At 34.7% G+C, this 26,646-nt stretch overlaps 2 protein-coding genes and 1 long non-coding RNA gene across 3 annotated transcripts in view; 1 reads left to right on the top strand and 2 right to left on the bottom strand.

Annotated features, from left to right (window-relative positions):
• Nucleotides 1–212: 212 nt before the first annotated feature.
• Nucleotides 213–776, bottom strand: LOC136033487 (eukaryotic initiation factor 4A-like). Its single transcript, XM_065714233.1, has one exon. It carries the CDS (start codon nt 774–776, stop codon nt 213–215), a length of 564 nt encoding a protein of 187 aa, XP_065570305.1.
• An 8,948-nt stretch (nt 777–9,724) lies between these two features.
• LOC136033486 (uncharacterized) lies at nt 9,725–10,213 on the bottom strand. Its single transcript, XM_065714232.1, has one exon. It carries the CDS (start codon nt 10,211–10,213, stop codon nt 9,725–9,727), a length of 489 nt encoding a protein of 162 aa, XP_065570304.1.
• A 1,108-nt stretch (nt 10,214–11,321) lies between these two features.
• The window catches only part of LOC136033923 (uncharacterized), a 59,122-nt gene continuing 43,797 nt past the window's right edge, over nt 11,322–26,646 (top strand). The window contains exon 1 of the long non-coding RNA XR_010619060.1: nt 11,322–11,549. This is a non-coding gene — a long non-coding RNA (uncharacterized LOC136033923). The remainder of the gene's footprint in view (nt 11,550–26,646) is intronic.

Here is a 26,646-nt window from a genome sequence, read left to right as displayed (position 1 = left end):
CTGAAAATCGCTCAAAATATTCCTTTCCGTTCTTCGGGAGAAATTGATCAAATGCGTCATATTTAACCTTTTAAGTTGGCAATCCGAACAGTCCGTTGTGATTAGCAAACGACATTTTCCAGAATTAAATTTTTTCATATTTTTCTTGCGCTTTTTTTGTCCACACTGTCATCCATGGATGAAAAAGCAAAACGCCTGGCAGTAAGACTTTTTCATAGTAATTCAACGCCGGGAGTATCTCTTGTGAAGATTACAAGACGGGAACAGGTTTTAGTAGATTTCATGTAGAGTTCAACAAGAGTCTGCAATCTTCCTTCGTCGTTCACTGCCCAGATATAGGGAGGGGGGATACTATTAAAAAACAACTTCTCCTCCGTCACAGAAATATGGATGGGATTTTGCATAAACGGGTTGGTGACTTCTTCGACGTCATCGGACATAGTAGACGTCAATAGGAAAACTTGCTTATTGTTACTAGTCAGGCTACGAAATATTTCCTTGATTGGATTGCAAAAATCCCGAGGCCGAGACAACATCTCACCCGCTTTATCAAGTACAACCAGTTTAAAGTTCTCGGTATCCAGAGCACCCTGTCCAATCATGCAGGAAATACTATCTGGAGTTCCTACAAAGATATGCAGGCTGGACTCTTTGGAAGCCTTTAATTTTTTGGTTTCATTTTCGGGACGTTTAACGAGATACTTTGCTTTAATATAGAGGACAAAACCTGAGATAAGGCGTCTTATTTGCTTTGCTCTTTGATAAGAAGGCGTCATGACCACAACTTGACATTATCCATCAAGTATCTCAATTTGGTTTAATGCATAAAGTGAAGCTGCAGTGATTCTTCCACTGCCAGATTTGGCTTCAAATTTAACATCTTTTCCTTCTACACATGGAAGGAAAGCTCTTTGTTGTGCATGATGGGGTTTTTCAAAACCGTGAGTAATGATCCCCGAATAACGCCTGTCATTCAGGGACATTTGCATAAATGAGCTCATTAAGTTCTTTTGACTTTGCTCCCAAAGTAATGAAGAGATCATTTTTTCGCTGCTTCCATATGTGCATATGCGCTCAGATCTGCATCATGTTAACAGTATCCACAGAGCAGTGCGCGACTAAGTTTACAATCTAAATTTTGCGCAACCTCATACATATAGATTTGGCTTAAAATTAGCAAATACCCTAAAATATCAACTTGCTTGTGGTGAAGTAATAATCTCAAATAAAAATAAAAAAGGAAAAATTTTAACAAGATCTTGTTATCAATTATTGATAAGAAAATTACAACGAAAATTTAATATTCATTGCTGGTTTTGTCCACTTTATTACAGGCTGAAAATCGCTGAAAATATTCCTCTCCATTCTTCGGGAGAAATTGATCAAATGTGTTGTTTTAAGTTAATGCTTAACTCGTAAGGAAAATACAGTACTTGCAGTCCTTTTAACAACCAGACAAAGAATGAAAAGAACTTAAAAGAATACGCCGAAATTCAAAAAGGTCCAAGCCTGAAGATTAAATTCACGAATAGCCATACTATTCGAACGAAAAAAGGAGACATTAACTTACAACGCCATACATTATAATATTAACAGTATAATAAATAGTTCAAAAAAGCGACTTTTTCGTTCACTTCTATCTATTGAAATAAATATTCTAATGATAAATCTTAAGATTATTTTATTTGAAAAGTTAAAAGGGAATTATTGTGTAAGATTACTATTTACGAAAGAAAAACTAAAATAATTTTAAACAATTTACATATTATATCTAAAGACAAACACTCCCAGAATATATTATCGAAGATACCGTCTTTATAAGGCACGGCTTCAACAGGCTAGGTAATTGCATTAAGAAACTCTGCCAAATAGATTTTGCTTTGCGCTAACTACAAAATTTATACGCCATAATTTAACCTTTGCTTTCTGCAGAGGTAAATATGTAATGTATTTCTACCTAAAGAAAAGATGCGTTCTTTACTTTATTCCATCGAATTGAAAATGCCACACTTACCTTTTTTTTGTCTAATTTTCTGATATTAGCAACATCAGTTAAGAGAAAACTATTTTATTGTTTAATAAAATAATTGAAGAAAATATGAGGTAAGGCAGTGGTAAATGCCATTAGGGGCATACTACTTAAATTTTCTTAATTTAGTTAAAAGTAGTAACCTTTTCACATTATTTTATTTAAAGGTATTTGATTAAAATTATGAAATATATATTTATTTAATATAGCCTAATTGGTTTTTGTGGATGAGTAAGAGAAGGGTTTACCATTTAATTTTCATTAGTATTTGGTTAAGCTTAAAATTTATTATTTTATTAATTTGATTTTTTTCAAAATTTTATTATACAATATATATATATATATATATATATATATATATATATATATATATATATATATATATATATATATATATATATATATATATATACATATATATATATATATATATATATGAGTATGTATATGAGTATATATATATATATATATATATATATATATATATATATATATATATATATATATATATGAGTATGTATATGAGTATATATATATATATATATATATATATATATATATATATATATATATATATATATATATATATATATATATATATATATATATATATTCATATTTTAGTGTTTATTCTTTTACATGCCCCCGGCATGCTATTGTGCCCCCGGTAGCCCCCTTGTAGTTGTGTCCCTGTGTCCTGGTCGTCATTTATATTCCCAGTATTCCAGTCGTCATTTGTGTCCCAGTGTCCCAGTATGTAATTTCTCTTTGAGCATCCCGGTAGTCATTTATATTCCCTGTGTCCTGGTTGTCATTTGTGTCCCGGTGTCCCGGTCTGTAATTTATCTTTGAGTGTCCCGGTTGTCATTTATATCTCCCGGTTGTTATTATTGTCCCAGTGTCCCAGTCTGTAATTTCTCTTTGGGTGTCCCGGTCGTCATTTATATTCCCTGTGTCCCGGTTTTTAGTTTTCTTTTTCTCCATTATTTTTCAGTTTTTTTCCTTTTTTCTTTTTCAGTTTTTAGTTTTTTTAAGTTTTTTTCTTAGTTTTTAGTTTTTTTATCTTTTTAGTTTTTTTTGTAGTTTTTACCTTTTTTTATTTTTTTTTATTTTTTCTTTTTAGTTTTTTACCTTATTTTTTTTAGTTTTTTAGCATTTTTATTTTTTTTGTATTTTCTTTTTAGTTTTTTTGTAGTTCTTACCTTTTTTAGTTTTTTTCTTCTTTTGTATTAACGCTAAAGCCAAGGTTCGAACTTGAAAAAGCTTAAATTTAAACGGGCTGGATTCGTTGCTTCCCAGCTGATTCGATGTTTTTACAAGGCCAAGAATAACTTTTGAAGGGAGATGTCCATATGTCGTCAATGAACTTTCAGCAAAAGAGAGACTTCCAGTTGGAATAATTCTTGCTGTAGGTATCAGTTTTGGAATCATAATTTTCAGGTTACTTCCGCTTGCTTTAACCTTTTCTACTGCCAATGCTAGCGAGGATACAATGTTTACATTTCGGATATTTAAAACTGCTTCACTTATTGTAAGTGTAACATCAGGAGCAGCTTTTTCGAGTTTTTGAAAAACGAATCTAGGCAATGATGGGAAAAGCTTTATATCAATTTTTAATGCAGGCGGTATAAATTGATTTAACTGGAAGAAATCGTGCGATGGTTGCGCAGCAAGGTGTAAAGTTTTTGTGGCGAGTACCGTCAATTTAGCATCCAAAGTACCATCTTCTTTTGTGTAGAAACCAGAGTTTGAACCACGCGACTTTTTTGTACTGTTTGGCGTTAATAATGTATACGATGCGAATGAAGTGTAGGCACTTAACGAATTACCACTCGATACAAGCGTATCATTGACTAATACTTGAATGTTTTGGAATAAAGTATTCATTATGCCCCCATCATCGTATGAAACTTTGTCGCTATCTGTTACAGGATTTCCATCTGATTCAAAAACTTTGACTTTTAACTCTAAAATACTGTTTCGCATGTCAGAATAATAGTTTTCGTTACTTGAAAAGTGAAAGTGAATAGGTGAATCATCCGATAAAGGGACTACTGGGTAGATTGGATCAAAATATGCAGACTTGACAGATGCATCAACATTTGGGCTTTGAAAATAGCTGATGGCTGAACTAACTGAGGGCACACTGTCTTCGGTTGGAAGGAAACTCATTTTTCGCCAAAAAATCTGCTTTTGAGCGCTTAATTTTCCGGAAAGGTCTTGCTTTCACCTTAGATCGTTGCAAACTGATCAATTTTCGTTTGCGTGGTCTACTTATACCACTTCCACGTTGTTTCATACTTTCCGTAATGTCACGTACTTTATTTCGTATATTTTTTTCAAGGATGAACCAAATCTTGTCCTTTTTCAAAGTCATTAATTGTATTGCCAACAACATCAGACGCCGCAGGAACAACAAATCTTTTTAAAAGAGGTATGGCAAATCGCATCATTTTCCCAAAAAATTGGCTAAAGGCACCATATCCAACCATTGGTGTAGCTTTTCCTTGATAGTAATCCATTCCACCTCCATTTTGTATTGTTTTCACAAAACAGTCTACAGAGGGATAAACAAATTGTCTACGGCTATTCATCTTCTCTAAATTCGACTGTAAGCGAGATTAGTCCTCTATAAATGGGTATGATGTTATTCTTTTCAGTTCTAAAACTAAAATGAACAATTTCAATGTTTTGTCTGCTTATATCTAAATAAATAAGTGGCTGGAACGAATAGCTAATCACTTCCTCGTTCGTCGTTTTTCTCGGGAGAATTCTTAAGATGGGAGCAGATGTATTTTCAATACGTGAACGCTGAACAATGTCCGTGTACACAAAGATTGAATTCCACTGATAGTAAAGCCCTGGGACTAATGGTCCTTCAATCAATCAATCAATCAATTTATTAATACTAAAAGAAAAACTATTACAAAAGTAAATCAGTTAATAGGCCCAAGAAGCTTTGCTTATAATGGGCCACAGAGAACAAGAATAAAACACTATTATAAAATATATACAAGAAAAAAAACAAAAAAAAAACATTGGAACAAGACAAGGACATTTAACAGATAGAAGATTTAGAAGGAGATTTAACATATAGCTAAAAATGATCTTAAAAGAAGAGAAGTGACATACAAATTGGGATAGAATTAAAAAGAGAGACAAAAATCATTGAACTGGAAAGACCTGACGAAATAATGCCATTGCAGAAAGAAAAAGAGGGACATCCGAAGGGATGGAGTTCCATAATAGAATTGACTGATATACAGGAGACCTCTGAGCTGCTGTAGAAAATCGTTTTGGTAAAATAAATCGTCGAGAAGAATTACGCAAAGAAGAAAAGTACCTACCTGAGCCTGTCCTTGAGAAAAACTGCTGCAGGGTCGGCGGAAGACTACCTAGAAAAGCAGAATGCGCTAAATAAAGAGTACTTCTACCTATAATATGATCCGGCGGAGCTATTCCAGTATCATTATAAAGATCAGAGGAAGGGTAAGGCCGAGGGAGAAGAAAAGTAGCCTTCACTGCCCTATTTTGGGCTTTTTGAAGTGAGCAGAGAAGAGATTTATTAGTATTGCCCCAGACAGAGCAGCAATAAGAAAGGTAAGGATGAATAAAAACATAATAAAGAGAAACCATAATATCAGGAGGAAGAAATGAATTATTTCGGTGCAACATTGAAGACTGGCGGAGGATTAAGGAACGGGTGTGAGTTGTATGCGGTTTAAAAGAAAGAAAACAGTCAAGATACCCACCAAGAAATTTCACCATAGTAGCTTGTGGTATAATATCGTTCCCAAAAGTCAGAGTGATTGGCTCCTGTACGTCTCTCATACGGTAAGGTGTCCTAAAGTTGATAATGGCACTCTTTCGGCTGTTAAGAGCCATACCATTTGACCAGCACCAATCCTTTACTTTATCAAGAAGACCTTGAGCTATAGAAGTGGCAGATGGCAGGTCCACCGCAGCAATGAAAAAGTTACTGTCATCAACAAAAAGAACAGGGTAAACATGGGAGAAGACCATCAACAAGATCATTAATGTAGATTAGAAATAAAAGTGGTCCAAGCACAGAGCTTTGTGGGACACCTTTCAATACAGGCTAACCTTTCAATACGGTTAACCAAAATATACTGAGATCTATCTGAGAGGTAGGACCTAAACCATTCTAGTGGGACTCCATGCACACCAAATAAGGACAGTTTAGACAGAAGAACATTGTGGTCAACCATATCAAAGGCCTTTGAAAAGTCAAGAAATAGACCCAAAACACACAAGCCCTTGTCCAGATTAACACGCACAAACTCTGTAGCATCAGTAAGTGCATGTAAGGTAGAGAATGAGGGACGAAAACCATACTGATGGTTAGTGATGAGAGAATTTCCATCAGTCGAATTAGTACTAAATACAAATGAAGAGAGTCGACGATACACTACTTTTTCAACAACCTTTGAGATGACGGGAAGAAGAGAAATAGGTCTGTAGTTTGAAATTAGAGACGAATCACCTTTTTTGTGCAAAGGTAGAACAGTAGCAACTTTAAATGAATGAGGGAAAATACCAGAAGAGAGAGAGAGGTTAGTTATGTGTGAAATCGGATGAGAAACAAACTGGCTAATTTTTTTAAGGACATTATTACTCAAACCAAAACTATCAACTGAACGACTGCTAGGAAGTTGAGAAATAATACTAGAAATCTCAGTAGTACTACATGGGGAAAGGAAAAAAGACTTCTCTGCCAAAGGAAAAAAACTTACTCTACTCGGGGGTGGAATTAGAACTGAAGGAAGTGTGGTGAAATACGAATTGAAGGCACTCGCTGAGGATTTTTTGTCCACAACAGATCCATCAGCATTTCTATAAAGACATGGGGAGGAATGTTTGAGTTTCTTGCGAGAGAGAGCTTCGTTAATTACAGTCCAAACCTTGCGCAAATTCCCCTTGCATTCATTAATTCGACGCGAAAAATACAGCTTTTTTGCTAAACGAACTGAAGAAGTGAGCACATGTTTGTAATGTTTATACTTCAAAAGATCATCCTGTGTCTTACTTTTACATGCGGCCTTGAACAAAGACGCCTTCATATGGGTTGCATTGATCAGACCTCTAGACATCCATGGGCATTTGGGTGTAAAATTCCTTGGCTTATTTCTAAGAGGAAAATGCTTATCCAACAGAGTTCCCATACGACACAAAAATAATCTAGTTGCACAATCAGCATCATTAGCTTCAAGAACACTAGACCAATCATTACTCTGAAGACCAAGTATTAAATTAGAAATTTCTTTATCTGTAAAAGTTCTAAAAGAAGACTTACCTTTCTCATCCACAGTAATCTCAGTTTTAGGCACAGATAGTGATAGATAAATAGGAAAGTGATCAGAAAGATCAGTGAAAACAAGACCAGAAGAGAACTTCAAATTAGGAGAATGAGAAGTGAAAATATTATCTATTAAAGTGGCAGAATTTCTTGAAGGGTCAACGCGAGAAGGAAAAAAAATTGAAGGAAGTAGCCCTGAAGAAGAAAATACATCAAAAAGATGGTCACATTCATCATTTAATCCAACATTTAACATATTGCAATTAAAGTCTCCCAAAACACAAATTCGTTTTTTAGAGAAAGTCCCCACACCGGAAAGCTGATCAAGCAAATCACAGAACAGATTTGTTGGAAAAGGAGGGGGCTTATAAAACAAACAAACAGTATCACATGCAAACTGGCTTTTCAGATCAATGACAAGAGAATAAACTGTCCTACTATTAGACACCACTGATGTAAACAAGGATTCAAGGTCAGATCTTCTACAAAATTCAATATTAGATTTTATAAACAAAGAAATACCCCCAGAACACTTTGTTACCATTCTAGGGACGTGAATAGCAATATAACCATCCATATCATAAGCTGTAAAATTATCACTATCAGATAACCATGTTTCTGTCAAGCCTATGACATCAAAAGGGCAAGAATTATTAGACCACAAATACGATTTAAGACTGTCCCACTTATCTCTTATTCCACGCACATTCAAACAAAATACATTAAAGCAACTATTTGAACAGAGTGAGGGCATAATGATATCACAATAATCAATGGTGGTGTGATAATTGCAGCTAGAACTAACCTTAGATTCAAGGAGAGGGTCAAAAGTGTGTGCCTCTTGTCTACCAGCACTACTAGGTTGATCAAATATAACTGAATTAAGAATAGAAGAATTCAAAAGAAAGGAGAAATCATCCATATATGCTACACATGACAAATGTATACATTAACTTTACAAATGAACACAATATCCATACAAGCAGGCTGAAGTAAGAGAGGGTGGATTGAAAGGTAAGACATATAGGCAACAATGGAGAAAACAACTGCAAGAACAAAGAACAATAATAAACCACTAGGTTCAAAGGGAATAAAAATAATAACAAACAAGTACAGGGACAAAGGCAAAAAAAAAATGCAAATCCACTTAAATGAATAATGTAAAACGACATAAATGCAAACATTATGCAACATTATGCAAACATAAGAAAAACTATTAGATCATAAATAAATTTACAAAACAGAGCTGAAAAAAAAGAAATGGTTTATTTCAGTCCTGGGAGGGGCTTGGATGGACTTGGATGAGCTGTAGTTAACTGATAGAGAGTATCAACTTGAGATGCCTCTTTGACAGTAATCACTTTACCATCAGAAAGCTTTGTGAGTATTTCTCCTCCACTAGACCATGTAGACCTCTTCCAAAGTTTTGATTTAGTATAATTAAGTAGCTGAAGTCTAGACTTTGTGAGCGACTCAGAAAAAAAGACACCACTACCTTGCAAACATTTCTTTTCTCTAAGAATGAGCTGCTGCATTCTAGAACTGCAAAATACCACAACAAGTGGACGAGGTTTCAAACCTGAGCCTTGTTTACCAATCCTTCTAACAGAAACTATATCATTCTGGGTCACAGGAATACCAGGAAATCTAGTACTGCAAAATCCAAGGAATCTGCTTTCAGAAGCTTCTGGATAAGGGTCTTCTTTTAAACCAAATAGGACCAGCTGATTTGAGAGTTTCATTTGGTCAAACTGATCACTCAGACGATCAACATTGTATTGAATTGGTTTCAGAGAATTTTGCAGCTTTGACAAACCAATGCCAATGCCATAAGTCTGGTGAAAATTATTATCCGGTTCTGGCTCAATAATGTTTTCTTTATATCCAAGAAATTCTCGCAAACCATCACTAGGATAGCAGGATTCGCCGACTTTTAGTCCTAGTATATAGATACGATCGTATAGTTTATTGTAGTGAAAATTAACCGAGTCTTTGCCGGTATAAACCAAATTATCCATGTCTTGGATAAATTCCAGAATTGTATTGTACCGCTTATTCTTTGGAAGCGTTATTTTAGTGCCTTGATGTTTGCTTGGGTCTTGGGTATCACCAACAAATCGAAACAATTTGAAAAAATAGTCTTGATCTTGTCTCAAAGAATCGAAAGAGTTGGTTAAATGGAGGGATACTAAGGCCATTTTCCATCCTGATCCTTGAAGCACAATAGGGGGGTTAAGCTTTGTCAGGAAATCTGCAATCTTGTTTGTTTGATCATAAACAGGCTCTGGGACGTCCGTACTAAATGAAACATAGAACGATTCAATTGACATTTCTAGCTTGATCTGCGTTTATCCAAGTGTTGAAAGAGGTGGGGTATCCTAGACAAAGGACAAGCAACTGTGTAACCCCACGATATGTTCGACGTCTAAGTACTTTATAACGTATTCATCGGGCTCTTGAACTTTTTGTAGTTCACTCTGATAAAAACATCCAAGAACAGGCTCATCTGACAAATCCACTAATTTAAATGTGACTGGATCTGTGGATTGAACGCTAGCAATTCGAAAAATCCCTTGGCTAAAATTAAACTGTCCTTTCTCAAAGGTTCCTTTACCACATAAAATTCTAACAGTTTGTCCAACTTGTAATTGATTCCTAAGCCTTTTCTGCTTGCTTTCATATTTTCCATACATAAAATCTGAAATATAAGGTGTGTTTTGCAAGTTTACTTGATTCGGTGCTAAATTTCCAAGGCTACGATGCGGTGAATTATTATACTGACAAACAATTAAGTCAAGTCTTGGTACAAAAGAAAATGTATTAAAATGAGTACAAAATGCACTTAGCTGAGAACGAAGTGCACGCATGCTTCTTTCAACTATTGTAGCTTTCAGATGACTATGGGTATGATAGAGTTCAATTTGATACTTTTCAAGAGTCTTTTTCACACTTGGATTCAAAAATTCCTTTCCTCTATCAATGTGAATCTTTTTAAATGTCTGTTCAGAAAACACTTGCTCCAATTGTTTTGCAACTTCACTTCCATGCTTACTTTTCAATGGCTTTACAAAAGTTTGCGTGACAAAACATCAATAATGACCAGTAAAAACTTGTACGGTGCATTATGCCTGGCATAAGATTCATCCAAACTCATTAAATCTGCTTGAGCAATCTCAAAGGGGTAGAGTTCTATAGTTTTTCTAAAATGTTTCAGTCTAACAGCTCTCCTATGCAAAGTATAGGACTCTTGCTTTTCCAAAAACTTTTGAGCTTCTTGTTGAGATGTATTTGCAGCCAATGCAAGACGGCGTGAAGAGGAAAGAGTGCCAAAATTGCCAATATTTTCCTAAACTTGCTTTTACGTTTTTGTCATTTCCTTAGTAACGAAATCTGTGTTGGGCTTTTTGATGGTCGTCGATAATGACTTCTAAAAGTACCAGTCTTGAATCGTTGTCCCGATTTGATTGGTGACTGGCTTGGTGACTCGAGAACTGTAGAGTTAACACTTGCAAAAGATCCATCACTTTCAGTGACTTGTTCTGAACTGATTCTTCTTAAATTCTGCACGTCTTTTAAAATGCCTTTATTTCTGATTAGACTGAGGGGGATATTGCTGTCAGCCAAAAAGTTTAAAATGTTTGAATCAATAGCATATCGTGACTTCCTATTTGAAATCAGGTCCGTTAATAAATCTGTTGCATTATAGAGCTTATCGTGAATTTTTATATTGTTAAATTCACGTTCATTTTCAAATCCATCCAGTTCATGCAAGTGATGATATAATAATTGTGCAGACTGTCGGTAGGATACAGGGAGCTTCTCAAAAAGACCTTCATACTCTTGTGTGCTCGCCTGTGGTGAAAAAGGTTCCGCCACGCCCGGACCGTGATTTTGATTTACCGGCGCAGCGCACAGGCCCGGATTCTGATTTACCGCGGTTGAGTCCAGTCGTGATACTAGCGGTCCGTTGGGTTGCGGTTCTGAGGGTAGGCTAGGTTTTGAAACAATATCCACTTTAATTGGTTTTGTCATATCACTTCGATACTTTTGAAGGCGAGACATCGTAGATTGAAATAAAACTAATTTTTCAGGATCAGATATGGAATCGTTATTCAATCGTTATCTCATATTCAAAACGCTGTCTTGGCTGAATAGCTGTCTCCAGTGGAATGAGCTTTTACGGTCGAAATGCTGCCATTTCTGGTAAGTAGAGATCCAATTAAACTTCCAATAATTGGTAATAATACACCGAAAAAGCAACTTCCTTGTTGCACTAATTTCCGGCGCTTCTGTTTAATATTCTTCTTTTTAACTGATAAATCACGGATAATCTTACGATGTTGACTGCACCGTTTCTTTTGACACAATGGCATCGAAATGTTTGAATTGGCGATATTTAAACAAAGTTCTGAAAATGCTTTCACAATATCCTTGTCCACATTTTGTAATAAAGCACGTCTTAGCTTGGGTTTAGCTTTAGCTAAAATCTCTACAAATGGATGAAGTTGTTTCATTCGTTCCATATTCAAGACTAGAGTCACTTTTTCAATGCGTGTGGTAGATATACTGTTGCTCCTTTTTCGAAAATGTTACTTTTTAGCATAGGATTTCTATCCTTGCTATTCAAATTTATAAATAGGTATCCCAAAGGTTTATCGGTTGCCATTTTATAGCTGTCCAATAAATAGCGAGCGTTTCCTGGGAACATTTGTTTCCCTAAAGCTGTAATAGAGGATTGATCTCGTGCTTGTCGAAATAATACAAATATATTTGTATTTAAACTTATCGTTCGAATACTTTTTGTTTGTTGAAAAAGATTATGCTATGCTAGTATCACTGAAATGTTCATATGATGGGTTTCGACTGTCCGTAAATCCAACAGCTTTTCAGAGTGCTTTTCCATGTGCGTTGCAAGGTCATCAAAAATCACTAAAGTATTTGACTTGTTTCTCAAGAATCTCGAAGTTCTGAATAAAATGGACATATGGCATTTCTTCTTTTATTTTATCATATATTGTCTGCCATGTTCGATAACAATAGTAAATTTCTCTTGGAGGCTTTTCAAATAGTTTTTCGTTTTCTTGAATTAATTTAGATATGAAAACACTTTTCCCCGACATCCATGGGCCAGCAATAATCATCCGAAATGGTGTTTCAGTTTTAAACATGTTGACTGATTGCTTTTCTTCTTTAAACTGTCACTTTTCAAGATTATCCACTCCTCTTATAGATTATCTATATCCAGTTCTCTGAAGAAAAAAAAGTGTTGTTTGTAAATGTCCTTTAGAAAGTTCTTGCAGTCTTCACAACAATGGATTAAAAGATTGTTCCGCTTTTGAATAATTGCTCTAACTTCTTGAGGTTGTCTTTCTTTTTTATCAATATAGTATAACACTGTGTTCTGTAAACAGTCACTAATTGCATCTTTAAAGTCACGTCGTTATTCATTTCAAAGTATTGTTAAAATTTTACACCTAATTCGTTGTGGAATGATTTTTTAAGTGAGAATATTATTGTGAAATTCTTTAATGTTGATTTTAAAGTATTGTCTCCGTTCTGTATTGATGAGCATTCTGAACAAGTATCGCTTTCTTGTTAAATTTTTGTATCTATCAGCTTTGTTCAATAAAAATTTTTAAACTCAAAAATGTATTTATAGAAAGTTAGACATTTGAGACAACAAAGTATAAACATAAATGGTTGAAAACTGGACTTTTTACGTACTTTTCTAGTGGAGGCTCGAACCCAAGTCCGGTATGAAGAGTTGGATATGCTATTCCAATCTAGAAAATATAGTCCAAGCTGTATCTAGCCTAGGTAGATTTCTCTATTCAGACTTTGTAAGTCTTTAACTACAGGTACTAGTTGAAGTACAGCATAATTTTCTAAAACTTACCTATACTAGAAAACATAATGTAAAAAAAAACTTACCTCTTTTGAATAAAATCTATTCATAGGTGTGTGTTTGTATTCACAGTCTAATCCAAAAGTGTTGTAAACCCACATTTCACAATAAAACCAACGTATCAACAATAAAATTTTTTAGCGGTATTTCACCGCTAGCTGTGTTGAAACAAACGCATGAACAACAATTAAGCATTGCCTGGATCGACCACTATCTGCGTAGAATCTAGTTTAAATTAATATTGTGTCGGGTCACACGTAATTTTTCTATGCCTTTAATTATTAATACAAGAATAAGAAATAAAAATTAAGAGTAATGCGGGATGGAGGAAAAGGGGTAGAGAAGGGAGGATCATTTAGTAAAGGCTGAATTATACCTCCTAGATACTTATGCCATATTGGAAGCTAGGAAAAACCTAGACCTACTCTTAGAAATATTTTTTTTTCTAGCTTAAAAAGAATTAAAATTCATAAATTTACTATTCTAGACTATATTGTGTAATAACCACCAGGTTCGTAAATACCTACCGTTGTGACATCGCAATGTTGCGTCACTTGCATCTGGAAGACAGTTGATTGGTGGATTGGGGTTGGGAGCGGGTGGGGCTTGAAAAGCCTATCCTTGTCGTGTGAGATGTTACGGCCTATACTACTAATGATCAGTCTTGGGAGATACTAATAATGACAGGGAAAAGATTTGCAACATAGTAACAAGCTGTAATATTTGGAAGGGTTAGTTGTCCGCAAAGAGATCAAGCCGTGATCTTTTTGTACGTGCCATGTACCTACTCAGTGGGAGACTAATAATAAACACAAATTAAATATAACTTAACTGAAAAGATGCTACTGCTTGCAATGGAGCAATTATTCGATTAATTGACTGTCTCGCTGCTATGTTATTCTAACTTGTAAAATAAATAATTATTTTTGAATATTTGTAATATTTAAATAGTAGTTTTGTTTAAATCTTAGTTTTTAATTTTTTTTTATTTAAATACTATTTTAAAGAATGTTTTAATAATCTATTAAAATGCAAAATAATAATTTTCCTTCCAGAGTCTTTAGCTTACTTCTCGTCGTTTCTAGTTGTCACATAAGATTTGTCAAATCATAAAATGGGCCTTCTCCTGCGTAAGCCGGAAAAGCACACGAATTTACCAATCGATAAGGCATAAGAGACAGTATGTACTTACTACACCAATAATATGGGTTTCCATCATACCCAAATTTGCAGCTACAGGTTGTAACATGGTCAACAGTTGAACAGATGATATTGAGGCCACATTTCTCAAATTAGCAGGGATTGATACAAATTTGATTTTTGCATGCCTTCTCAGAAGAACAATCCTTGTTTGTCTCGCAACGTTTGTCTTCAAACATATTGAAACAGATTGATATATTCAAACATATTAAAAACACAGGACTGATAAAATTTCTCGTTATCTCCTTTATACCTGAGTGTTCATATACTTATTTTTAAATTTCAGTTGCCTCCTTTAAAGGTTGTTTTAAGCCATTTATCATGGAAATTGAAGTCGTGTTTGTCAATCAAAACAAAATGATATTGGTATTCAAAGGCATAGAAAGCCAAAGCAGTCAAAATCTTCATTTTTATTTCTAGACGTTAGAGAATTATTGGTGTTTTTGTGCTAGCCCAGCATCACTCAAGATGTTTGCTCTGTTTGAGAAAAACCGGTCAACCGTCTGAGAAATAATTAGCTTTGTCTCAATAAATAAACTACGATGCTATTATTCCACCACAAACATCAAAAACAAGAAGAACAACAGGGAATTCTTTTCGTATGACAGTGGACATCTGATTTCAATGAAAATCGAGGCCCTACGTCCTAGGGATGTCCTAAGAAAAATACAGACATATAAAAGAAGAGTAACTTACAATAGGAAACGACCAATAAAACTAAAATGGAAATTTTTCCAACAGTCAGAGACTTCAGTGAAGTTCAACCAGGACTTAACCTAAAACAAAACTGCCTGAAAGGGCAAATGAAGGAACTTTCTAATACGTATCAGGAAGTCTTACCCTTGAAACCCAATATTTAATAAAAGTACAAGGTCTAGATGTCTTACCACTTCCGTCCGAGGCTTCCGAGCCAACCACACCATCTTATTATGATAATAATCCAGGTAACCATGGATGAAAAGTATGGTATGGTCTACCATAAAAACCAGAGGCTTTCATTATCCACATGCAGAAGAGATGGGTACATTTTGTCCAAAAGTTCAACTTTAATGAAATCTACTATCTCCGTCATGTAAGGACAATTTCAACAATTTTGGGACTGATGTTTTTTAATTCCTCAAAGAAATCCATGAGCAGTTTGATTCTATACTCTCTGTCGTTCGTCCGATGTTCATCGCTTTGAGACTCGGTTTCTACAAAAAGGAGTGACTTTGCTACTAAGGGGAAATACTCTTTATTCTATTCTAGTGTGTAATCAGTAGGGTTTTTTAATAAATAAATTTTTTCTGACACGAATAATAGAAACTAACAATAAATTACCATCATTGTGTTAGCTAATTAAATAAAAAAACAAGTTTTTTTTCTGAAAGTAAGGAGTGACATTATCGCTCCCATGATCCAGCCAATAACGAATCAAAACCTCGGTACATTGTATAATTTCGAACCACAGCTGGTCAGAATTCCAATTCACATTGTCTTCATCCATATCCACAAAGTGCTTTTTAAGAAAAACTATTGTCGACTTGTGGCGAGCTGGAACTATAGGATCATTTCGTATAAAATTGGGGCTCTTAAGCTGTTTTTTTAATTTGTTGATGAAATCCTTCAACATTTTAATTCCATTCTTCTGTTGCAATTTAAAAAGCTCGTTCTGACTAGAGAGAGAAAGAGAGAGAGAGAGAGAGGGATCCGTACATTTAAAGGCTATCGTAGCATAGCTAAATCCATTTTATTTTATATAAAATCATACTTTAAAAAAAAAAATCACACAATACGACTCAGCATTGAAAATTGATCGGAAGAAAGACACAAATGAGTTGACGCAACGATTAGTTCATACACTTGGGGGTAGAAGTTTATTTTGTAACCGAGTTTGACAATTGGGAGGGGCTGGTTCGGGTAGTAGTGATCGGTGGGTCGTATTGGCTAGGACAGATTTTCTGAATTACAGAATCAGGTATTCAAGTTTGACTTTAAGTGGACTTCAGTCTAATTGTCAGCATGTGTTTTGGTATCATTAAAATTTAGTGTTAACGAGGCATTTTCTTCCGAAGTTCTTCCTTAGAATTAATATCCTTAATTATTTTTTCCTTAATTCCTCAATTCCTTAGAATTAGGATTTTATATCAGTTTGTTGTAATTTCAAGCAGACTAGTGGTTCTCTAGTATTAGTATCAATTCATTAGCTCTTTGCAATTTATTTCAATTAATTCAAGTTTCAAGAAGATTTTATGAAAAGACCTCTGCTCTTTGGTTCGCCTCCTGTTATCTGTTAGAGCATCTAAACAATTATACGATGGCATTTCAGATGTCAGAGTCATAAATTTTTGAATTCTAAAATGCTTGAACTTTGAAACGGTATGTACAAATTTTTTAACTTTAAGAGGGCTATAAGTCAACTAATATAAGCTTAAAGTCGGAATCCAAAGTTTCTTGATTAAAGGATGGGTTCGCAACATTTTGATGACAGAACATTCATAATTGACTGGCTAATTTCATCATATACTGTCTTTAAATAGCTTTCTATTATGTACAGTAAATAGAAAGCAGCGCTGATGATTAAGTTTCACATTCTGTAGTATGTTTTCCATAATTCTTAGCCCTGGCTAAAGCCCCTTGATCAGAGGCATACCTAACGATATAATAATTTGGTTTTTTGCATAATACCGACTTCTTACTAAAGTCTTCAATTTCTCCAGAAATGTGCAGACAAATTGGGCTGTGTCTTCTAACTACCATCTGTGATTGAGTCGCATAGACTATTCACTCAAGTCGACTTTTTGTTCTCATTCGGAGACGGAAATCTGGCAAATGAAGCAACTTCAAATTCGTATTAGGAACTCTTACACATAAAACCCAATATTTAATAAAAGTACATGGTCTAGATGTCTTACTATTTGTGTCGGAGTATACCATTGCCGTCTACGATCCAGCCAATAACGAATCAAAACCTCGGTATATTGTATAATTTTAAACCACAGCTCGTCATAATTCTCTCTTCAGCTAGTATTTTCTAACTATCATCTATGACAGAGTCGCAGAGACTATTCACTCAAATCGACTTTTTTGTTCTCATCTGGAGACATAAATCTGGCAAATGAAGCAACTTTCAAATTCGTATCAGGAGGTCTTACCCAATAAAACCTAATATTTAGTAAAAGTACAAGTTTTAGATGTCTTACCTGATCCCTCTGTGTTTCCATAAATATATATTCCATTTTGGCTTGAATAACGGATATAAGTGTTTCTATCCAGAATCTCTGGATTGCTCCAGTTAGATGGACAATAGTTAGACGAGTGGATGGAGGGGAAGAGTCAAAACCCTTGAATACATAGAAGCTAAGGTTTTCCCATTTTGACCTTGTTATTCGATTTAATACAGACTATTAGACTAAACGATTAGTTCAGCACGTAAATCTGACCCATAAATCCGGCAAATGAAGCAACTTTCAAATTCATATCATGAGGTTTTACCCAATAAAACCCAATGTTTAACAAAAGTACAAGTTTTACATATATTACCTTTGTCCTCTGTGTTTCCATTGTTACATCTTCTATATTGGCTTGAAATTTAAGCTCTTGTCTTTGTGATTTTATCATTGCTTGTAATTGTAATTGTTTGATAATAAGTGTTCCCATCCAAAATCTCACACAGAGATTGCTCTCACATAGGAAATTCGCATATGTTATCGCAGTGGTAGTGTTTTTTCCCATTTCATTTCTTAAAAATAAAGAAGAAAGTTCTTAAGAATATATTAAAGGAATAAAATAAAAACAAAGGATCGTATTCAACAATAGTTAGACGAGTGGATGGAGGGGGAGAGTAAGAACCTTGGAAAAAATAGAACCTGAATTTTCCCATTTTGACCTTGTTATTCGATTTAATACAGACTATTAGACTAAACAATTACTTCAGCACATAAATCTGACCCATAAATCGGGCAAATGAAGTAACTTTCAATTTCTTATCAGGAGGTCTTACCCAATAAAACCTAATATTTAGAGTATGGCGGTTTTGCTCTATTCTGAGATTTTGTTGGTTTTGGACCCAACGTCACACTGGCCTTATTTTTTGCTTATCTGAAAAAGTTTAGGTGGTCAATAAGATCGCCAACAGTAGAATGAAGCTTATTGACCTGACGAATCAATGTGGCTATTACCTCCCCTGAGAGTATGGGTATCTCGTCATGGTCATAGATTACAAACTTGGGGAGGACTACTCTCTTCTCGTCTCACTTCCGGATGGTTCTTAATAGATCGACAACCATGTCCTGGGGCTTAAGACTTTTTTTTAGAACGAGTAGACATAACGGATAGCTGCCATTATTCATACATTTGCCTTAGTCAGCGTACCAGTTTTTAAATACTTTACTGCCTTAACCACTATTTTATCATACTTGTTACCCAATTCCTTTTCTTTTCTTTGGCACAAAAAAATTATATTAATGATATAAATTTTCAAAATTAGAAAGATTCCAGCATGAGTTTTCAAAAAAAAATCCGCCTTGATGACATGGCCTTGGTGATGTGAATTTAAAGTGTTTTTCATTTCCTCCTGTCCTGAATCTGTTTTTGCAAAAAGCCACCCACTTCACATAGTGTTCACAATTTTGGGATAGAAAATTGTACCTCTTGAATTTTTCAGCTGCCGGTGCTAAACAATACCTTGCCGCACCTATGGTGATTATTGCTATCTGAAATCTATCCTTTTTCACATTTACGGGGATGTTAGCGTTATTTATTCTCCATTCCTTGCTCTATATTCTGAAAATATACATGGGGTCCCTTCTGGACGGCAGATATGGTCTGGCTAATGAGACTTTCTGTGCAAGTGTGAGATGACGCCTATAATAGTATGCATTTTGGGTACGGGGGTAGCATTGGCTTTTTAAGATTGTTTCAAATTTGATCTCGACTATTTCTTCTGGAAAATTATAAATATTTGTTTTTTAATTTGCTGAGTATTTTTTAGGTTGGAAGGTAAAGGTAATTCTTTGAACGTTCTCTTTTGGTCTGAGGCTCCTATTGATTTCCTACTCTCAGCTTGGGAACAATTCTGCTTTGTTGTTCTTGGTGTTTTGGAGGGGTACTGGTCTTATAGTTAGAATTAGCGTAGCTATTAAATAGTTCCTCAGTTCCTCAAAAGTTAAGACATAATCGTCATTTATGTTGCTGAGAAAATAGTTTGATTTGAACATGTTTGTTATTATTTCTTTAATGATATTGTAATGGTGGAGTTTTAATTGATAGGTTTTGTGGAAATTATTTATCGATAGAAGTTTGCCAAAGATAACATTTAATGCGTTGTTGCCAAATCTTGAGTTTCGGTTTAGTTGCACCCCTTGATCCGTTAGGATTCTAAAGAGGTCCAAATGCCATGGAAAATATATTTCTCATGGTTCAAGTTTATATATATTGAATTTCCGTATTATAAAATGGGCTGAGTTTAGGTAGGTGTCTTGAGGCATTAATTTTCTTAGTGTTTACATTTTTTATCCCTTTCTTGATTTTGATTTTTTTATGTAATATTCTTATTTTTTTTCAGTATGTAATCTTAATATTTTGTTAGATTCAAAGAACAGACCGTTCTTTGAACGGTCTGTTTAGGTCTGAGGTTCCTATTGATTCCCAATTCTTTGCTTTGGAACAAATCTGCTGAGTTGTTCTAGGTGTTTTTTAGGGGTACTGGTCTTATAGTTAAAATTAGCTTAGCTATTAAATAGTTCCCCAAAAGTTAAGACATAATCGTCATTTATGTTGCAGAGAAAATAGTTTGATTTGAACATGTTTGTTATTATTTCCTTAAGGAAATTGTAATGGTGGAGTTTTAATTGATAGGTTTTGTTGAAATTATTTATCGATAGAAGTTAACATTTAAAAGATAACATTTAATGCATTGTCACCAAATCTTGAGTTTTGGTTTATTTGCACCCCTTGATCCATTAAGATTCTGAAGAGGTCCAAATGCCATGGAAAATATATTTCTTATGGTTCAAGTTTATATATATTGAATTTCCGTATTATAGAATTGGCTGCGTTTAGATAGGTATCTTGAGGCATTGTTTTGATTTGTTTAGATTTTTTATCCCTTTCTTGATTTTATTTTTTTTCTAATTTTCTTATTTTTTTTTCCAGTACGTAATCTTACTATTTTGTTAAAAAAAAACTCTTCATATTGTTTGAACCATTCTGGATTATCTTGTAAAAATGTTTTTACTCGTGGGTGTTGTACAATCATTTCTAATATTTTGTGATGAAAATTAATCAAGATTTCGCAGTTTGTAAAAAGATCTTGCTCTGATTTGGCTCCAAATCTCAAGAGTTCTCTTATCGCATGAGGGTTGTTCCTTTTTGATAGCCAGGTTTATAGAGGATTCTCTAATAAAGAAACCGCTGGGGTATTAATTGTGCCTTATTTGATTTATGTCAAAGTTATTGAATTATTGTTGTTTGATCTTGTTTACTACGTTTTTATAACCTTCCCACGATTGTTATGTTTGATACAATCGGATTAAACTTTTTTGTGCCTGGTCCTAAATATTGTGTGTTTTAATGATTTCTTTTTACGGGGTTTCTTCTGATGTAGGAAAGCTCAACGGTTTTAAATATTATTTGTTATTGTTTTTTTTGTACGATTTTTCGGAATTAAAAATGTTGGATCTAAATTATGTCTTAATATTTGATGCATATAATTCTATGGATTACGGTTACGGGGGTAGCTTTTGCTTTCTATATTTGTTTCTAATTGTATTTCGACTTTGTCTCCTGGAAATTCATAAATATTTGTTTTTAAATATGCTAAGTATTTTTTGAGGCTTTAAGGTAAAGGTAATTCTTTCAACGTTCCGTTTAGGTCTGAAACTCCTATTATTACTGATATACATAATCAGTAATATTTTAAGAATTTTCAGTCTACCACTCATTATAGTGTTGTGTTGGTGATAACAGGAACACTTTTCTATTAAATAGCTAACAATTTGGTAAATGTTAGAGGTCTGATTATTACAATTATTAAATAATTCTCTGTAGGTTTGGGTTGCCCCATAAATTAACAATTCCCTTATGACGTTGGGGTTATTGGCTTTTATTGCTGTCTAAAGGCAGGTTGCCCCCACTGAGGTAAAGTTGATAAAATATACTTGTTTACCTCCATCTTGACTATTTGCTGAGAATTCATAAATATTCAACGCTCTGTTTAGGTCTGAATCTCCTATTGATTTCCTAATGTCTGCACGACATAATTCCGCTTAGTTAGTCTTGGTCTTATATTTAGAATTAAGGTAGTTATTATGGAGATGCTTTATTAATACCAAATATCCTGTTGTAATGTATCCATGAGTTTGATTTACAAATGATAAAAATTGTACACAATGCAAAATTGATCAGTCTTTCATTCGTGTTCGTGGTGTGAAGACCATTTAGTCTAAAAAGGATAAAACTAATTGGACTGGTTTGACTGGATTTTATTCAATCAAGTTTGCATTGCAAAGTAAAATAGCTAACTGGTTTTGGCTCGCCCGGAGATTTACGGTTTACCTGTGCATGATTACATGCTGCATTAAATCAATAAGGAAGTGGCTTTATTGCAATCATTATGTCAGTATAACAAAGAACTTTGATGAAGCAGTGAAGATTTTAACGGAAAAACTTGATCCTGTAATACGTTCTCAATAGACATCAACAGGTCCATTCAGTCCCTCACGAGGGAAAAAGCTACGCTAAAAAAGGATGCCTCCGATCGAGATATAAAAATTGGGCAACTGGAAAAGGAGTTGGAGGATCAAAAATTAAGGTGTGATCAACTGGAGAATCAGGTACAGGAAAGTGATGTCAAGGACCGCAAATTGAATTTATTAATTCATGGCATGCCTACTGAGCGACCGTCTCAAACAGTTGAAGAAAATGTGAAATTTTTTTATCTGACAATGGAGATAAGCGATCCCATTCAGATTACGAAGTGCTACCGCATGCTCGGTGGTTCCAATGCTCCGTCTCGTCTGTCAGGCCACGTCAACGTTACTAATCGAAGGCCTCGTCCGTCACCTGTATTTATCTTGGTTGTAAACGAACAGAACATTCAGAGGATTCTCAACTCAGTTCGTAAATTGAAGGGGAGCGGCATTCGTGTGTGCAGGGATCTTTCCCCTAAGCTAAACGCCGCTCGAAATGAACTTCTTGCGAAATCAAAGGATTGATGTGAATCAGATTCCGCAAATGTTATGTGTGTTAAACAGAAGGGCTTGAAGCTTTGGCTTGAATCCAAATCCACGGCCTCGTCACCCTGGGAAAGAGTGATGGGCTAGTTTTTGCTGTCCTTTTGTGATTATTATTAGTATTTTGATTGATTTTCTTGCCACTTCTGTCACAGTGTTGTGTACATGTTGGGTTCTACAACCTCTTTTTTTGCGTATAATGTTTTTTTAGTTTTCTAGTTTTAGTAGGTCTAGTGAAAAAAATCTGGTTTCGAGGTCATGTTTGGTCTCTGCCACTTTTTTACCCGATTTGTTTGATTAGTGGTGCGATGCCATTTCCATTTTTCCGTCATGCCTGCCTGGGACACAAGGTAAAGATAAAATTTATATATTACACGTGAGTGGTGGGAAGATTGGGGAGCCGCCTCGGTGATCAGCTTGATCTAAAAAATATTTTTTATGATTTTCCCCCTTTTGCTAAAGGTGTTTACGAAGATCATTTAGCTAGCCTTCCTGCTACTGATTTTTCATTTGACGGGGATTTAGGAACACCTGTAAATGATGGGAACTTAAGATCAGCACTTTTAACTGCAGAGGTTTGGCTAGTAGCCACGAGTTTCTTTCGCAGTTACTTTGTAACCAAAGGGTAAGTATCTTAGGCCTATGTGAAACGTTTTCAAGTAATGAAAATGCAGAATTCATGAATTGTGATGGATTTAAATTTATATCTAATAATTGTGAAAATAGACAGGTTGGCGGAGTTGGACTTTTTGTTCCGGATAATATTCCATTTGTTGTGAAGGAGCAACTATCTAAGCATGACCAATAGATGACTTTTGAGAGTCTTTGCATTGAGTGTGTGATTGATAATAGGAAAGTTCTTGTCTGTGTTGTTTATGGATGACCATCGGCTTCGTTACAAGAGTTTTTGCGAATTTATGAATGCTTCATTGAAGATGTGACAAATTTGAATTCTGAGCAAGTTCTGGTAATGGGTGATTTTAATATTAATTTATTGTTAGCTCAGACAAATAGACCGGGAATTTCTAATTATTTGCATGAAAAATCGCTTGAGTTTCTGTGCATGAACCTATCAAAATCACTTTTACCATCATGCAGGTCTGCGACCCGGGTTACGAAAGATACGGCTACTCTCATTGATAATGTTTTTTTTTATTACCCCTGTTACTCTTTCGCATGTTATATTTACAGATGTTTCTGACCATTGTGTGGTAGTTGCCGATGTTGGAATTAATCACAGACCAAAATTTTCGGAATTTAAACAAACTCGAAAAATTGATAAAGAAGGAATGGATAAACCGAGGAACCTTTTGTATTTAAATGAATGGACTGCAATTCTAGAATGTGAATGCCCTGAGATTTCTACGGCTCTGTTTTTATAATATTTCCGTGAGTGCTTGGATGAAGCATGTCCATTGAGGCCCATTAAAATAAAAAAATATACACCCCCTAAAAACTATGGATCTCACGCGGGCTTCTACACTCTATTTCAATAAACAATAAGCTATTTAAAATATCTATGTCATTCCCATCTACTAAAAATAAAGAAGAGTTTAAAAAGTATAGAAATGTCCTGACACAGTTAATTCGGAAAGCAAAAGCTAGATATTTTGAAAAATTATTTGTAGAAACTCGTCGGGATCAAGAACACACTTGGAGACGTATTAACTCTCTGTTGGGAAGTCTCAGAAATCTTCATTTCCGAATGAAATGTTACGTGGTGATGGTACTTTTTCTTCCGATGAGCCGGAAATAGTGAACTTGCTCAATGCTCATTTTGTAAGCATCGGTGAAAAAACAGCTAATGCATCCCATATTTCTCTAAATAATAATAATAATGATTTATTTAAAGATCACATGCCCCCTCCCTCCGATAAAAGCATATCTAAAATGAAGAGCGGTTCATCTGAAGCCCTTGATGGATCTTTGACTAATTTGGTTAAAGAAATATTCCCAGTTATATCACCGGTGTTATGCCACATTATTAATCTTATATTTGTAACTGTTGTCTATCCTTCAACATTTAAATCAGCAAGAATTGTGGTCCTACATAAAGGTGATGACCCGAGGCTTCCTGCTAATTATCTTCCTATATCGATGCTCTCTGCTTTTTCGAAGGCTGTAGAGCGAGCACTGTATAACAGAATTTATTCTTTTTTTGAGAAATTTGATTACGTTTCTAAACTGCAGTTTGGATTTAGAAAAGAGCACGGCACTGATCATCCTATGGCTATTATTGTCCAACATATTAGTGATTGTCTTGACCGTGGCGAAACGTCTGCAGCTATATTTTTAGAAATACAGAAAGCTTTTGATTCCATTTCTCATCAAATTCTGTTGTATAGGCTTTCGAATGCTGGTATTCGTGGTAATTGCCTTAGGTTACTTGAATCGTATCTTCATGGGAGGCAGCAGATACTTATATATAATGATGTTAGAACTGATTCTTTACAGCAGTCAGATAACGTTAATGTCCCCAGGGATCCGTATTAGGACCTCCGCTTTTCCTAGTTTACATTAATGATTTGTGCTCAGCTACTGGAGTTTCTTTTTTAGACACTCAGTTGGCTGACGACACTGCAGCAACCGTTTCTGGTAAATCTCGTGAAGAGCTAGTGGTCAATTTAACATCCACATATGATAGATTGTCTACTTGGCTCTCTGATAATAGACTACTTCTGAACAGAAAGGAGACGAAGTTTATTGTTTACAGCAGAACGGGTCACAGGTTTCCAGATATAGAATCAGTTTCCCTTTCTGCGAATGAACCTGAGTCTGTTATTGAAAAGGTTGTATCGATAAGATATTTGGGAGTTGTGTTTGATGAGAATTTGTCATGGAAAGAGCAAATTAATCAGGCTAGAGCAAAGTCTGCCCGTGGAGTTGGTATAATGTGCAGACTGAAAAACCTTCTTCCATATTGCGCTCTTAAATTCCTTTACTTTTCCCTTGTGCAATCCCATTTTGATTATGCATCTATTATTTTTTTGAACACTTTTAAAAGTAATGTTAACCCTTTACAGATTATCCAAAATAAAGCAGTTCGTATCCTTAAACCTTTTTGCCATCACCATCAAACTTCCCCTTAAAATCCACAACAGAGACCCTTTTTTCACTTCATAATATTCTTACTGTTCGGCAAAGTATCCAATTTTTAAGTGTTATGTTTAAGATTAAGCTTGAAAGAGAAAAGCTCCCCAGATATTTTGCATCGATGGGTCTAATTTTGTTCTCCTTCATCTTCACAAGTTGAAACCTGTGGTAAATATAATCTGCGGACTCCTAAGGTAGTTACAGAGAGGTCGCGTTTTTGCCTGAGGTATTTGATTCCTCTACATTGAGAAAGATTGAAAAAGGAGATTGATTTTAATGTAAGCATAGATGCTATAAGACGGAAGTTGAAAAGAGTGCTGATTGAAAGTTATAAATCTAAATAATACGAAAAAATGTTTTTGTTTTTTTAAGGGTTTTTTAATGGGGTTCGCCCATGAGGCCTCTAGATATCTTATGACTCACTTAGTTTTAAGTTGTAAATTTAATTGTGTCTCAAAATGGTCCGCGGAGGATGGAAATGGTATCGCACGGCACGAGATTTGTTTTTTATTTATTTCTGCCAAGATTGGTTAAGAAGAGAACTATTTATTTTTAATTTTTGTGCATATTTAGTGTTGCTTAAAGGTAGCTCAATTGCATTCGAGCTATACTCTCAGCCTTGAGTTACCTAATATCTTGTATATACTGGTTATATTATAAGAACCTTGAAGAGCGGTGCTCCAGTTAGTATCCTTGTTAAATCATTGCTAAAAATCATTAGCCCAATCGTCTTTTAAACTTATATGCTATGATTGGATTATTCTTATAATTGATATTACTAGGAAGGGTATGTTTCACATCCAACGGGTTTAAAATTCCAGGTAAATTAATATCCTCTATTTGTTTACATCTAAAGTTTCTAGATTAATATGATATCTTCTCCTTAATA

This window comes from Artemia franciscana, chromosome 12, assembly GCF_032884065.1.
Source record: "Artemia franciscana chromosome 12, ASM3288406v1, whole genome shotgun sequence".
Classification (NCBI taxonomy): domain Eukaryota; kingdom Metazoa; phylum Arthropoda; class Branchiopoda; order Anostraca; family Artemiidae; genus Artemia; species Artemia franciscana.
The sequence above is the reverse complement of the archived record's forward strand: the minus strand, read 5'-3'. Positions and strand labels throughout refer to the sequence as shown.